We start from the raw sequence: 16,123 nt of genomic DNA on the forward strand, positions 1-16,123 counted from the left end.
AAAAATGTCGTTCCAATAGGACTGTTAAAAGGGTCTTAAATTTGGAGAGAATAAAAAACCCAGCCAAAATTAAGAGCTTCACTAGCAGCTGCTATAATAAGTTCGGGAAACGGACGACATAGTTTCTACCGTCCATGTGTTAAATTTCGACGGACGGCACAAACTGTGCCATCCGTCCATTTTTTTTTCTAAAAGATAATAGACGGATTGCAGAAACTATGCCGTCCGTATCATTTAGCACTTCAAAACAGAAAAAGGCCTATGTGGCAGTTATGTGACACTTTTAGCAGTTTAATTTAACAGCTCTCCATTAGACTTGCGGAATGTGGGGTTGATGAACATGAATATGTCCATCACAGGTGCTTTTCGTCATTTTCCAGGGTTTTTTTTTTTTTTTTTGTTTTTTATAATTTTAGGTCCCTGTACTCTATATAAACTACAAAACAATCTCTAATTTTTACGGTAATTACAGTACCGTCCATATACTATACGGTAATTAAATAACAGTCTCTATATTTTGTCTATATTAAAGATTATTTCCTATATTTTATCTAAATTACAAAAAAAATCCTTATGCTTTTCTACCTAATTTAAATTACAAAATTGCCCTTATATGTTTTTTTAGAGTGATATTGGTGTATCCCATTTTCTCTCTCTTCTAATCTAAACAAATAACCATTAATATTTCAATTTTTTGAGAAAATTGAAACGACATCAAAATTGGAATGTACCTTATCATAATTAAGTAAGGTTTTGGGAATTTTTTTTTTGCACATGATGGAAAAATAGTAATTTCCCTTCGATTGTAAATTAAAAAAAAAAGTGTTGTGGCTCATCCATGAAACTAGTATATAGTATATACACACAAAAACCAATGCCGAGATTTCTGATTAATAAGCGATATTTAGTGGCATTTTGTTCAACTATGAAATATCGGTGATATTCTAAGTCCAGTAGTTGAAAAAAGAGGAGGGAACTCGGCGGGAAAGTGAGTAGCCATGTTTTCCGTCGTCAACAAATCACTCTCCTCCTCCTCAATTCTTGGAACACGTCTCACTAGAACACTTACACGTACGCATTACTTACTCTCTCTCTCTCTCTCTCTCTCCACATTTTTTATTTGTACAAAAATTAAAATGTTGCTGACCAAGTGTTTGTTTTATTTCCTGACAGAGATGCATTACATAACAACAACATCAACTGAGTTAAACCTATCTTCATCTTCACCTTCTATCCACCCAACTGCTATTGTTCACCCCGGTGCCCTCATTGGCGAGGATGTTTCGATTGGCCCTTTTTGTACAGTGGGCTCGAATGCCAAAATTGGTAACGGGTGTCATTTATTTCCATCAACTCATATTTTTGGTCATACTCAACTTGGGGACCGTTGCATTCTCATGACGTGAGTTTTTTAGTTTTTGTTGCCGTTGTGCATTGAGATATTTGGTTACAGGATTATATTGACACCTATGGACTCTGTTGCATGGGTACGCCCTAATTTCCTCTGTATCGCGTACCCGTGTCCTGCGGACATTGGTATGGACACCCGGACACAAGCAAAACAGACCCTGCTCCTAAACTAATGATAACATAATTTGTTATCCCGTACCCATGCAACACAGCCTATGGACAACATAATTTGTTTGCTTGTTTGTTAATAAAAAAACTAATGATAAAGTGCTTACATGGCGAGATACCACCTGCTAACATACACCATTTTTTTTTTGTCTTAGTGAGAGTTATTTAACAGGTTGCTTAAAGTTTTTAACATTCCTTAAACAATGGAGAATTTTCTTTGAGGTGAATTTATATATAGGGATGAGATAGTGGTTGGATTTGAGTTAACGTGATTTTCGAATTTGACTAGACCTCATGAGATTTTATCACTTTGGAGAGGTTTAAAAAAAACAAAAGAAAATTAGACTACTCATAAATGACACTCGATGTGGTTTCTTAAAAGGGACAAGTCTTAAGAAGAGACTCTGCTCCTAAACTAGCCATCATCATACTTATCTCCATGTAAATCCCCGAAGTATATCTGCTACTTGCATACCAACATATACACATACTAATTAGGTTCGTTTCTATTTTTGTGTTTCAATTACTTATTTAGTCGTGCAAAACTTTGTCAGGCAGTGGGGCCATTGTTGGGGAGGATCTTCCTGGGAGTACTGTCATTGGATGCAATAACCTTATAGGACACCATGCAGTGGTTGGAGCTAGGTGCCAAGATTTGAAGTACAAGGTAAAATCTTCTTGAATCTAGATGTTATCATATGATTTTATAAACTTCTTCCTTTTCTCCTTAGATATAGCTTGGGTTTATACAAGGGAGGCTTAGCAGTGATGTTGTCGAAAGGTGGCTTTTCTTGGAACAAAATAACAACTCGTATGTTTATGATTTGTTTGCTTTGGGGTTTAGGCAGGAGATGAGTGTTTCCTCAATATTGGTGACAACAATGATATCAGGGAGTTTACATCTATCCATCGATCGTCAAATTCAAGTGATATAACGGTATGGAGGTAGCTCGAAAAATTATGTTATTCAACACTGTAAGCGTCATTCTCTGTTGTGTTTGTGTGCTGATGTACTTCTCTTTTTCTACATGATCCACTTCAACTTAGGTTATCGGTGACAACAATCTTCTCATGGGGTCCTGCCACATTGCCCATGACTGCAAAGTAGGTCATAACAACATATTTGCTAACAGTACTCTTTTTGCTGGACATGTTGTCGTTGAAGTAAGTCCTTGTTTTATTTGTCATCTTCTTGAAACTTTAACCGGTCTATTAGTACCATCTTGAGGAGCATTGTTGAAATAAGGTTAATTTTAATCTTTAATGTAGGACTCTGCTCACACTGCAGGGGCTATTGTTGTTCACCAATTTTGTCAAATTGGATCTTTTGCTTTCATTGGAGGCGGTTCTGTGGTATGAGCATTCTTCAATATTTTATTCGTCTCGAAAATACTATTTGACTTGATTAAATAGACTTATATTAAGTGAAAGATTTCTATCACTTAAAATATTTATTTTGATTGTTTTATTCGTTTGTTGTTTATAGATCGCACAAGATGTTCCAAAGTACATGATGGTGTCTGGCGATAGAGCACAACTATGTGGGTTAAATTTGGAGGGTCTCAGGCGCCATGGATTCTCAAGTGAAGAGGTTGGTATAATCTGTAATTGCTTCCTATGTGTTAGGGCATCTCCAATGGGGGGTGTAATTTTACACTCCCACATAGGCTCCACATAGGTGCCACTAGGATTTTGCACCCCCCACTCCACTCTATTATATTCAAGCAAAATATACACACTCAACAGTTTCCAATGGGGATAATTAAGAAATGTGTATTCCAATGGTCGGAGTGATGTTGGAGAGATTAATAGATTGAAACGTCACTTTAAGTGGCGTCCCACTTTCATTGTGTTTCTTCAAATAACGCCCCACTCTTCTTATAAGAGGTACGTTGCTTTAAGTAACGTTTCTCTTGTCTGCAGAAAAAAGAAAAGGGCGGAAAGAGTCTAGTAGACTGAAACACACTTCTTATGCTTCCTCTTCTCTGGAAATACTAATATGCAAAAATTCTTGAGATGGTATGTTAAATGTTGAACGGGTTAGATACCATTGTTCAAGATTTTTAAATGAGAGAAACAGGGTTTGTTATTCATGGCTTCAAATCCATCTTGATCTTTATACTGTTTGTTTTCCTCGTCTCAAAGTTGACTTTCTGTAGATCTATTGAAGCAGTTGCTAAGTACCCATAAAAGATCCTCTGCTTCTGTCTAGTCTTCTAATCCACTTTCACCAGGTTCGGATTGTTTTTCTTCATCTCTCCCTGTGAAGCTTGAGTGCGAGCCCAGCCCTTGTGTCCATGATAATCTTTTTCCAAGAACTCAGCTATGCGCACTGCCTCCTCAACCGACATTTTGATGATTATTTTCCAGTCGTACTTTGATCCTTCACACTTTATCAGATACATAATAAAATTATCAAGAATAATACAAAAAGCATCCCATGTCAGGATCTACTATAATTGGAAGCAATCCACAAAATCGAGCCATAAAGAAGAAGGTCCACTTGAATAAGGGGCCACCTAAAAAATTATTATAACCGGTTGAAACATCACTTGGAGTGACGTCCGAAACGTTTTTCTTCAGACGTTTGTTTGAGTGTCGTCCGAGCTTTTTATTAGCTAATTTCCGGGTGGGGAATTCCCCACCCTCTCTATTAACTACTAGCCTATTACCTACGCTATACAACCCCCATTGGAAGGAGTTTTTTGACAATGGGGGTGTAAACTTTACACTTTATACTGTTTACACCCCCCATTGGAGATGCTCTTATATGGTTCAACTAATTATCTGTCTTATCAAGTCTTAAGGAAATTGCGGAAACGATTTAGATATCTTTCTTGGGAGATTAATCATCTGAAAGAACATAAAATAATGCTTTTACTGTTTTGCTACATATATATACTTAATGAAGGCAAATGCTTCTCGACTAATTCCGGTAGTTGAGCATCTATAATGCGTAAAACACTTTCTGGAGATGAGAAGATATCAGTTAGCTGATAGCACCCAAAATTTGTTGTAGACTGGTTTATGTGTAATTTATTTCCTAATTATTTGGAGGAGGGCTAGGCATGGGTCCTGTTGCAGAAGATTGACCCAGAGTGGATCCATGATTACATGTTGTTGCCTTAACAAAGTTGGAAGAGGTGCTTTGGTTAACAAAAAGTAAAAGGATAGAAAAGAAAACGGAGTACAGATGAATTGTGCATATTTAAAGCATCCCTCCAGGGTCAACTTTTATGCATAATCTATCTTTTGGAGGATTGCGTGTCCCCAAATGCTCCCATGTTTCCAATTTTTCCCTCTATTTAATTAATTAATTGACCAGGTACACTGTAAAACCGTCATGCATGTAAGGTCTATGAAGCAAGCATGTGGAAAACGTAATTCCAGTTTCGTTGATGGTTTTCAAAGTTAGTTTAGTCCAAATTATACTTTCATCATTAGTCCTACTACAATCTGTTGTGAGAGTTTTTAGGTTGTGGGTTTAACTGCATTTGTCAAATTTCCTTATATACTATTCCTTGACAAGAGTTAAGGTCAGAAGCATGAGGAAGGCTTATCGAAAAGATATTCATGTCAGTAGATGCAAAATCCGGGGTATTGAAGACCGTCTCAGCGAAGTGGTAATCACATGTCTCCGTCTGTTAGATTACTAACCAAGAAATATTATCTCATTATTCTTTAACAAACTTGCAGGAGCAGAGCAGTGAACTGGCTAACTTTCAAGTTGTACACTCTATGGTGCAATCTATTCGTGATTCTTTTGAGCAAAATCGTCGTGGAATTTGCAAGTCTAGATTCTGGGGTGATTAAACGAGGGTATTCTCAAGTTCCTCTAAATTATTTTGATTTGTGCAAGTAAAAGTACACATTTTTTGTACGCAAAATTATTAAACTATACAAGTATCAATTTTATTAGTGGTCACTATTCCAGAAGAGAATAATAGTCGTGATCTAGATTTGTGGATTATATGTCCTGTGATCTATCAAATCATACAGTAGGAGTCCAAAATTAATATTGTAACTAATAACTAAATCTGTATCCTGGGTTGATTATATAACTTGATTTAAAGCTCACGCCTTTCTGCATACTCAGTCTTCTTTGGTTCCTGTAAATTGGTAGCATCTTGATTTTTATGTAATGAATGCTTAGCCTCTAGTCCAGTCCCTCCAAGTGCTGTACCATTCCTGAAGCCTAAAGTAACTATTTTCTTAGATAACATGACACTAGCAACATCCAAAAGTGCACTTTTAAAGTTTCAAGAGTGGATTTGTTATTGATTGATGCTCCCAAGGATCCGAGTCTGCGCTAGAGACAGTAGAGAGTGTAGGATAAGAAACGAAAATAAAAAGCCGTGATGACTATACCTTAGCCAAATATTAGAATTGAGTATTATTTCAAGTGAAAAGATACCGAAGTTATATGAGTCTGGCCAACTGTTCGGCTTGCAAGACAACTTATATTACATCTGAAGATACCAAATGGATAGCGGTTCTCTTGGAGTGTATATTTATCTACATCAATTATCTGCCTTCAGTCTTCGCGATCAATTCACTTCTCCACTCGACTATAACAATATCAACAGAGATGGAGGGGAGTTTTCTATGGCTTATTGGTTCTACTGTGGCAATTGTATTGGTCATAACAACCATAGTCCGAATGTCATCCTCGTCGTCTTCCTCAAAAAAGAAATGGCCTGGTGGTCCGAAAAGGTTACCAATCATAGGGAACTTGCACCTACTTGGTGATCTGCTCCATGTTACACTGGCCAAACTAGCTAAAGTTCATGGTAGTGTAATGACAATTTGGATCGGTAGTTGGCGACCCATAATTGTCATCAGCGACATCAACAGTGCATGGGAGGTTCTAGTGAGCAAATCTGCAGAATATGGACAGCGTGACACGCCTGAAATATTTAAAACTTTAACAGTAGGTCAGAATAACATATCTATGTCTGACATCGGTCCCTTCTGGCATAATGTTCGTAAGGGACTTCAAAATGGAGCACTGAGCCCTCTCAATGTTGCTGCACAAACTCAATTCCGAGAAGAGGACGTGAAAAGATTGATTCATGAGATGAGCAGAGAAGCATTGAATAAGAATGGCATCATCAAACCACTTGACCACATGAAGAAGAATACTGCAAGATTACTGGGTCGCCTTATTTTCGGTCCAACTTTTGATAATGACAAGTTTGTTGAATCTATGCTTTATGAGATTGAAGATGTACTTCGCCTTAGTGGCTATGCTCGTCTCACAGAGGCCTTCTATTATGCTAAGTACCTCCCTAGTCAGAAAAAAGTTGCGAGAGAGGCATATCTGGCGAAGTATAGAATTGAAGAATTGGTGAGGCCACTTCTCTCTTCAAATCCTCCTACAAATAGCTACTTGTACTTCCTTCAGTCACAAAATTACTCAAAGGAGACTATCATATTTTGCACATTTGAACTGTTCCTTCTTGGGGTAGATAGTACTTCCTCTACCGCTACATGGGCACTCGTGATACCTGATCCACGAACAAGCAGTCCAGGAGAAGCTCTACGAAGATATTGAATGACAATAGGTGATGTTGATCTTGTGAAGATAGAAGATTTGAGTAAATTGAAGTATTTACAAGCTGTGGTAAAAGAAACAATGAGAATGAAGCCAATAGCACCTCTTGCCATCCCTCACAAGACTGCTAATGATACTACATTGATGGGTACTAAGGTAGCGAGGGGTACTCAAATTATGGTAAATCTTTATGCCTTGCATCATAATGAAGACATATGGCCCGAACCATATAAGTTCATGCCTGAAAGATTTCTGCAAGGAGAAGATGGAAGCGCTAACAACAAAGCGATGGAACAGTCATTTCTTCCTTTCGGTGCTGGAATGCGAATTTGTGCAGGCATGGACTTGGGGAAGCTTCAAATTGCTTTTGCGCTGGCTAATTTGGTGAATGCATTCAAATGGTCATGTGTTGACGAAGGTAAGCTTCCTGATATGAGTGAGCAACTATTTGCAGTGACCCTCATGAAAACCCCACTTGAGGGAAGGATCAGTACCAGAAATGTTTGAGTTTTGTTTACATGTGTGGAATGAAACATGCATTGCTAAAAAAATAACTATCATCTTGTGAATACGGTTTCTGAGAGTGCAGGCACATTCAAGTCTGTACATACTTTGTGAAACTATTAGTTGATGTAATTTCTTTCGATCTTTTTATAGATCTTTGAAGCAAAATACTTACCATGTACCCTTTATTAGTCCATGTACCATCTGCCTTCCGACATAACATTGCTACTACAGTATTGAAGATATAGAGCGCCCAGGCTTAACTCATAAACTTGTTAGTGTGAATCATTTATACAGCTTGAAGTACATGTTCTAGTCGTGCGTCTTAACAACGATCTATATGCTCTATTATCTACTGTACTTAATGGAGGAAGCTGTATAAAGGTATAGCTATACATGTAGGAAGACATTTTCTAGTATAATTCGTACACAAACATTAAGTTGGAGTAGGAAACCTTTTTGTAGTATGATTCTTGGTCAATGTACAGTACAAGAGATCGCTCTTGAGCTTTCAAAACCATTCATTATGTTCAAAAGAAAAGTAGACTAGCTAGGAGAAAAAAGGGTAGATGACGAGTTCAAAAAGAAGAGGTACTGGCCGTGGTGTATGTTGGTGGAAATTCCCACCAGATATCACTTTCAATATATTCTCAAGACTACCGCTACAAACTTTACGGCGATGCAGACGCATGCTCAAAGAATGGCGAATTATAATCTCTGATCCTCATCTCATCAATACACACCTAATTCGTTCATCTCAAGTCGAATATCCTGATATATTGATCCTTACTAAGAATAAATTTTATTTCGTTAACCGTGTTAGCTCTATCGAAGAATCAGTAAAGGGTTTTTCACTCCCTAAAGATCTAAAGTCATCCATAATTATTAATACCTGTAACGGCTTGCTTTGTTCACATCGTGACAATAAGACGCATGTCTGGAATCCATTTACAAGAGAAGTAATGCACATTCCGCCCAGCAGGGACACTCCTAAGGTCCTTGGTTTTGGGTTTGATCCTATCCTTAATCAGTACAAGGTGGTAGCGTTCTTCATCTCGTCTAATAATGTAGAAGTTGAGGTGTTCACAATAGGTTCGAGTTCATGGAAAAAAGTTACAGAGGTCCCTTTTGTTCCTGATCCTAGCTATACGAGCGTCCTCTTGAATGGAAGTCTTCATTGGTCAGCATGGTGTATGCGTTCAAAAAGAATGGGAATTGGTTGTTTCGCTATTGGGGATGAGGAGTTCCGATTTGTTCCATTGCCTTCTGCAGCTGTTTCTGTTCACCCACTTGACCTCAGTGTGTTGGGAGGTTCTCTTGCTTTAGCCGAGCATGTTTATCCCAACCGTGTCGTGGTATGGCTTTTGAAGCAACAAGAAGGAAAAATGACATGGAGCAAGCAATTTGTGCTATGGCTCCCTGCTTTTATGTCCATAGAATCATTGCACTTGTTGTATCTCTTGAAGAATGGAGAAATTATACTCGAGTATAACCACCAAAAGTTGGTTTCTTTTGATCCTCAAAGAAGGCAAATTAGGGATATAAAAACTTATCCTAGGTCCTTCGAGACGTGTGCATTTCTTCATGTAGGAAGCCTTGTTTCGCCTATAATAGGCACTGCGTAGTGTTGTTTATCAAACATATTTTTACTTAAATTGTCTTGGTTTTGTTTCTATGCCAACTTTTATGAGCTGGTCTTCAGTGCGCGAGCTGTATCGTGCGCAAGTAATGTGAGCCTTTGGATTCAGTACTTCTGCCGTCCTATACACACGCACCCCTGGCATGAGTGGCCCAGAATTCACAGCGCACCATACGCCTTGCGCAGGGTAGATTTAGCCAACTTTTATAGGCAAGAAACAGTAAGAGACAACTGAGTGTCTTATTTATTGTGCACTATTTCCATCTGGTTAACAATCAATTAAACTTTCAAGGAAATTGGTTCGAGTTTTTCTCATTTTCCGTGAACCAAACGTAATCACATGTAAATCACAAGGAAATTGGTTCGAGTTTTTCTCTCATTTTCCGTGAACCAAACGTAATCACATGTAAATCACAAGAAAATTTGACGCCTATGTTGGTGAAACTTGAAACTTTGAAAGTGTGTCTAATTGCCGTAAGGGAGAATTTGTTGGAATTTAAAATGTAAACGTCTGTGGCCCACATTTCGTTTGGAGCTCATGGTTGGAAATGGTATGGGATGCGATCCGAATCCATTTTAACGGATATGATTTTTATGTTTGTGACTAGAATCCGACCTGAATATCCGAAAACCCGAATCATTTTAAGAAGATTTATATTTTGATACCTAAAAATTAATTTATATCCTCTAAAGCACGGACGCACCAACCCATGGGATGTGTCCGCCGTCGGGATGCATTATTACCTAACGCAAAAGATAGACGCAGCGTCGGACGTGGTCAACTAAATTGAACGCGGGTCAAGACGCAGTCCAGACGAGGATTAATATGGTCAGGACACGGATTTTGATCCAAAAAAATAAAAAATAAATCAAAATAATATTAAAAAACTCAATTTTGTCATTTTTTGTTTTGTTAAGACTTATGACATGTTTTTAAAGTTTGATTAGGAAATATTAAACTTAATTTTGTGGTTATTTATCTTTAATAGTATTGAATTTATGAATGTTGATACATTTAATTTAGTTTTTAATGTTCAATTTATATAAAATGAAATTATAAATATTAATTAATTTTCGCGTCCTTTGTTGCGTCTGCGTCCTACATTGTTGAGATATAACTGAGTCGCCGCGTCTGCGTCACTATAACATAGTTTATATCTTACATTTATATATGAAAATTATTAAAATTGTGTATTTTTTAGTGTTTTTAATGGATATGGATATCTGAAATCCGACCAGAATCCGGATGGATCCAAATATGATAAAGAGTTTTGAGTGAGAATCCGACCTGAACCCGCTCCATTTCCAACCCTAGCTCTTGGAGCAAAACTCTGCTGGGAACACTCTGTTTTTGAATATGGACAGTTGGTTAAGCGGTATTTTTCAGTGTTTCAAATTTGAATTTTTTGGATTATTTCTGTTTCAAGCAAATGATTCCTTGATTAGTGCAAATCCATGTTTCCGAAAATAATATCTTTTATGTAGGTACTAACATTTGCAAACTCTTCCATTTTTTCTTGTGATACAGAAATGTATAGGACCTATTGATGACATGTGGAGTCGGAGGTACAAAAGGGTCGACTGTAATTGTGAAGAGAAAACGATGCGCCGGATCAAGTCCCAGGTAACCTAACTGCCGAGAACTGCCATATAGGGAGTGGGACAGGTGGAGAGCTAGAAGGCGAGGGATGGAGAGGAGATGAACGAACCTGATGAGAGGGGGAGTTAGGAAAAAAGGGAGAGTATAAAAAGAGGAGAGGAGGAGAGAAGAAGAGGTCCATTTTTAGAGATTGTAATTTTTTGAGTATACATTTTGGCGCCGTCTGTGGGGAGAGCGAGATAAAATGGCCACCATAACAAAAAAGGGAGTAGGAAGACCTAGAAAAGAAATTATTCGAGAGGTAGTAGAGAAAGTGGTGAGCGAAGAAAGAGAGGTGGGTGGAGAGGAAGAGATATCTGATGTGGCGGTAGACGCCACCAGGCTTATGCAAGAAGAAATAGTCAGGTTAAGGAACGAGAACGACGAGTTGAGAAAGGAAAGAGACACCGCACAAGATGACATGGAACATGGGGATCGTCGGGGCAGTGAGATGGAAGGGGAAAATGAGGTATACCAGTCTCGGGGAGTAGATCCAGTAGAGGGCATCACGCTGGAAGTAGTACAGGCAATGATTGAGAAAGATAGGGAAATGAACCGTGCGGTTGAAAAAGTGAACCAAAGTGCCGCTCAATAAGAATCCACTGGCGGATTCGATCTGGAATTCGGAGGTACCTAAGAGATTCAGTCAACCAAGATTTGAAAGGTATGATGGGAAGGGCGACCCAACTGATCATTTGCATCATTTTAGACAACAGATGCCATTGTGGTAGGAAAATAAGTATGACGGACTGCGCTACATGATGTTCCCTGCAAGCCTTAAGGGGGGAGCCTCGGATTGGTATTACCGCTTATCTTCGCAGAGCATCAGTAGATTTGAAGAGCTAGAGCGTGCCTTCGTGGACCATTTCATCCACCAGAAACGAAAGGTAGTGGATATCGCGGCATTATTTAACATCAAACAGAGGTCAGCGGAATCATTAAGGGAATTTCTGTGCAGATTCAAAGAAGAGACCCTGAGGGTGGAGAATCTGGATAAGTATACATCGGTCATTGCATTTTAGCACGGCTTGAGGCAGGGGACTAGGGTCCACGAGTCGGTGTCCAAAATCGAAATCACCACTCTGCACGCTCTGTACCCAAAGGTAGAAAAATATATTGATGACGAGGACATAATGCAAAAGAAATGCGAGGGAACAAAAGAGATCCGGGAAGGCGGTCGGGCGGTGGATAAAGATGATTGAAGAGATAGGGGAAAAGAGAAGAGAGAAGGGGATCCTACAGAGGGAAAGTCGCGGACCCGAAAGAACTGGAGATCGGAACAGGAGAGATATTCGTGAAAGAAAGTCGTACAGTGAGATAGAACAAACACCTCTTAATAGGCCATTAGAGGAAATCTTGCCACTTATCAAGGGGTTGCAGCATTATGAAGGACTGCGGAATACACCTGGAGAGATAGAGGGGAAACCTTTTTGTGCCTATCATCAGATTAGGAACCACGCCACTAATGAATGTTATGCTTTGAAGTGGCTGGTGGAAAGAATGATTGAGAAGGGGATGCTCAAAGAATATGTCACGGAGGTTCGTCATGTGGAGAGAGGGCAGGCTCCTGCTAGGATCTTGGGAACAATAAATGTCATTTACAGTGGAGAGACACTCTGAAGAAATGCCCACCGAGACAAGATAAGAAAGACAGCGAGCTTACAGTAGGTAAATGAGGTGGCAAGCATGCCGCGGTTAGTGTTAGGAACCGCGATTGGCGAAGGAAACATAATGTTCACACCGAAAGACTTGGAATCACTGATTTCGCCGCATGAGGATGCTTTGGTGATTACCATAGCAATAAGTAATTATCTAGTGAAGTGAGTGTTGATAGATAGCGGAAGTTCGGTAGATCTGTTGTTTAAAGGAGTCATGGAAGAGATGAACATAGATAGGGATCAGTTGAAGGTTCCTCAGGCCAATTTGTATGGCTTCAATGGTAGCATGACAGAGCCTATGGGGGAGTTAACGTTTGCGAATAAAGAGGTCCGGCGAGCGGTATTCACGAGTTTATGGTGGTAGATATTGGGTCCCAATATAATGCCATTCTAGGGAGAAGATGGATTCATGAAATGAAGGCCATTCTCGTCGACCTATTATCGATGATCCGCTTCCAGCGGGGTGTAATGGAAATAAGGGGGATCAAGTCGCCACGCAGAATATACACCAAGTGACGGTAAAAAATATGGTCCGTGGAATAGGGGGGGAAATAATACACGAAAGGAGAAGCGAAAGCAATTACGTGAGGCGGACTTGATGAACGATACGAATCTCCCTGGAACGAAAACTCTAGATGAGATTGAGATCGTGAACACAGGGGTGGGAGAGGAAGAGAAGTTTGCTTCGGTCGGATCGGACTTGCCAGAGGAATGGAAAATCAAACTGGTACAATTATTGACAGAGAATGCTGACATATTTGCATGGGCGATTGAAGATATCACAGGGAATAGATCCAGAGTTCGCTTGTCATCACTTGCATATGAAGGAAGATGTGAAGCCCAGAAGACGAGAAGATGATGAAGCGAAGACCCAAAACGCCGGAAGGGATTCGCGAGGAGGTTATACGGCTTAAGGGCGCGGGGATAATCAGGGATGTAGAATGTATGGAATGGCTGTCCAACGTTGTCGTTGTTCCAAAAAAGAACGGCAAGGTTAGAATGTGTGTTGACTTTACAGACGTGAATAAAGAGTGCCCTAAAGACTGTTATCCTATGCCGCGAGTGGATGAGTTAGTAGATAGAACTGCTGGTTTCAAGGTGTTCTCTTTTATGGATGCATCTATGGGATATAACCAGGTCGCGATGTTCGGCCCAGATCAAGAGAAGACTACCTTCGTGGTGGAAGGAGGTACTTATTGTTATACAAGAATGCCTTTTGGTTTGAAGAATGCGGGGGCTACATTTAAGCGGTTGGGGGAAAAAATGTTCGAAGACAAGATTAGGAGGGGCATGGAAATATATATTGATGATATGGTGGAAAAAAGCATGTCAGAAGAGGAACATTTGAGGGGTCTCCAAGAAACTTTTCACATACTCCGGAGGCATAGGCTGAAACTGAACCCCGAGAAATGTACATTCGGGGTATCTTCGGGAAAGTTCTTGAGTTACATAGTCACGTACCGTGGAATAGAGGCCAATCCCGAGCAGATTAGATCCCTAGTTGAGATGCCGTCCCCTCAGAATGTAAAGGAGGTGCAACGGTTGGCAGGAAGGGTCGCAGCATTGAACAGATTTATATCTAAATCATCGGACAAATGCAGACCGTTGTATCGGTTGTTGAGGAAAACGCCAGATTTTCGATGGACCACTGAGTGTGAGGAAGCCTTCCAGGAATTGAAGGTTTATTTAGGGAAAGCACCTTTGCTATCGCGGCCGGAGCAAGGAGAGAGATTGTATCTTTATTTGGGGTTTCAGAGTACGCGATAAGCTCGATCCGGTGCATGTTGTAGAAAAAAATAGAGAAGCCGGTTTACTTTCGTGAGTAAAACCATGCTAGCCTTGAGACGCCGATCTGAGAGAATTGAAAAGTATGCCTTAGCGTTGATTTTCTCTGCATTGAAGTTGAAACCCTATTTCGAGGCTCACTCAGTAGTAGTGATAACAAATTTGCCCCTCGAAAAGCAAAGCGTTGAAAGGCGAAAAAAAGTCGCGAGAATCTTTGAAATGGGCGATGATGCTTAGTTGTTACTGAAATCCAATATCAGATTAGAACAGCGGAAAAAGCGCAAGCCATGGCGGAGTTCCTAGCAGAATTTCCAGCCGAGGATCCCACTTGGGGAGAGGAAATGGTCATGGATCAGGAGGAAGAATCTAGACGTGATCCCTTGGACCCTTGGGATATGCGCAATGGATGGAGAGTATTCGCAGATGGATCAGCTACAGATACAGGAAATGGGATTGGCGTGATTTTGGTGACTCCTGACAACACAAGGCTGGAGTTGTCAATGAAACTGGGATTCGCGGCTTCCAATAATGAGTCTGGATATGAAGCAGTGATAGCAGGTTTAGATTTGGCACAAGATCTGGGAGTAAGCGAGTTATCGGTGTTCTCTGACTCTAACTTGGTTATTTGTCAGATGAATGGGGGGTTTGTGGCGTTGTCCAAGGATGGCACGATATCTGGAGGTTCTACAATGAAAAGCCAGCAAGTTCAAAAGGATTCAGTTTGCCCATTTGGGCCGCGGTGAAAACAGACATGCTGACGCTTTAGCATATGTGGCCGCTGTGCTTCCAGGAACAGAGGGTCGTTCTATTGAAGTAATTAAGAGTTTTGAGCAGGCCAAGTACATAAGAAATTGAGGGTGTGTGTCTCACCATTGAGAGGGAGGCAGGTTGGATGACGCCTATTAAAACTTTTCTTATGGGAGCAGAGATAAAGAATACAAAGGAGAGACGAAAGATGGAGCAAGTCAGTCAGAGATATGTTCTGTTAGATGGGGATTTGTACAGGAAGAGTTTCAGCAGGCCACTATTGAGATGCATAGGGCCACAACAAGTGCAAGAAGTGTTGGCCGAGGTACATGAAAGTGATTGTGGAAGTCACTCAGCGGGTCAAACCACAACCCATAGATTGATATCGCAGGGGTATTTTTGGCCTCATATGAAGAGGGATGCAACAGAGTATGCAACCACTTGTGAGAAATGCCAGAGGTTTGCATAACTCATCCATTCCCCAGCAGAGCCGTTGCATAATGTGTTTAGTCCGTGGCCATTCGCCATGTGGGCACTGGATATAGTGGGGCCCTTGCCCATGGCAAGCGGCAAAAGAAGATTTATGCTGGCCGCCACTGATTATTTCACCAAGTGGGTAGAGGGAGTGGCACTACAACAAGTCAGAGAAGAGAATGTGAAGAAGTTCCGTTGGGAGAACATAATATGCAGATTCGGATTGCCCTATACAATCATTGCAGATAATGGAACACAATTTACTGGAGGAAAGGTACGTCAATTCCTTCAAGCCTACAAAGTGAAACAAGGGTTCTCGGTGCCATACAATCCGGAGGGGAATGGTCAAGCCGAGGCATCAAACAAAATCATCATGGACAATTTAAAGAGAAAGTTGGAAGACAGAAAGGGAGCGTGGGCTGATGAATTGAATCATGTTTTATGGGCTTATCGCATCACCCACCGCGAACTTCGACGAATGAATCACCATTCGCAATGGCATATGGAGTAGAGGCTGTCATACCGGTGGAAATGATAGAGAAAAC

General features: G+C 40.2%; 2 protein-coding genes and 2 pseudogenes across 6 annotated transcripts; all 4 read left to right on the forward strand.

The window, feature by feature from the left end:
- The first annotated feature begins 856 nt into the window (after positions 1-856).
- Positions 857-5,667, forward strand: LPXA (bacterial transferase hexapeptide repeat-containing protein). 4 transcript variants are annotated; one of them, XR_015217517.1, is made up of 9 exons: positions 857-1,071; positions 1,174-1,326; positions 2,133-2,245; positions 2,423-2,515; positions 2,626-2,742; positions 2,848-2,931; positions 3,065-3,169; positions 5,108-5,201; positions 5,275-5,667. XR_015217517.1 is itself a non-coding variant. In XM_086599741.1 (9 exons), the coding sequence occupies exons 1-9, from the start codon at positions 999-1,001 to the stop codon at positions 5,389-5,391; spliced, it is 942 nt and encodes a 313-aa protein (XP_086455867.1). In that variant the 5' UTR covers positions 858-998; the 3' UTR covers positions 5,392-5,667. The 4 variants fall into 4 exon arrangements, 2 of the variants coding, with proteins under 2 accessions (XP_086455867.1, XP_086455866.1); XR_015217516.1 differs by having other exon boundaries at positions 858-1,071; positions 1,174-1,402; positions 2,137-2,245; XM_086599741.1 differs by having other exon boundaries at positions 858-1,071; positions 5,115-5,201.
- A 244-nt stretch (positions 5,668-5,911) lies between these two features.
- LOC147507011 ((S)-canadine synthase pseudogene) lies at positions 5,912-7,827 on the forward strand (annotated as a pseudogene). The gene has a single exon (XR_015217515.1). The product of XR_015217515.1 is annotated as a (S)-canadine synthase pseudogene (transcript).
- On the forward strand, positions 7,119-7,827 carry LOC147507012 ((S)-canadine synthase pseudogene; annotated as a pseudogene).
- Positions 7,828-8,078: 251 nt separating this feature from the next.
- On the forward strand, positions 8,079-9,293 carry LOC147507013 (F-box protein CPR1-like). Its single transcript, XM_086599738.1, has one exon. The coding sequence runs from the start codon at positions 8,206-8,208 to the stop codon at positions 9,259-9,261; it is 1,056 nt and encodes a 351-aa protein (XP_086455864.1). The 5' UTR covers positions 8,079-8,205; the 3' UTR covers positions 9,262-9,293.
- The last annotated feature ends 6,830 nt before the right edge of the window (positions 9,294-16,123 follow it).

This window comes from Coptis chinensis, chromosome 3 (assembly GCF_015680905.1).
Source record: "Coptis chinensis isolate HL-2020 chromosome 3, ASM1568090v1, whole genome shotgun sequence".
Taxonomy (NCBI): domain Eukaryota; kingdom Viridiplantae; phylum Streptophyta; class Magnoliopsida; order Ranunculales; family Ranunculaceae; genus Coptis; species Coptis chinensis.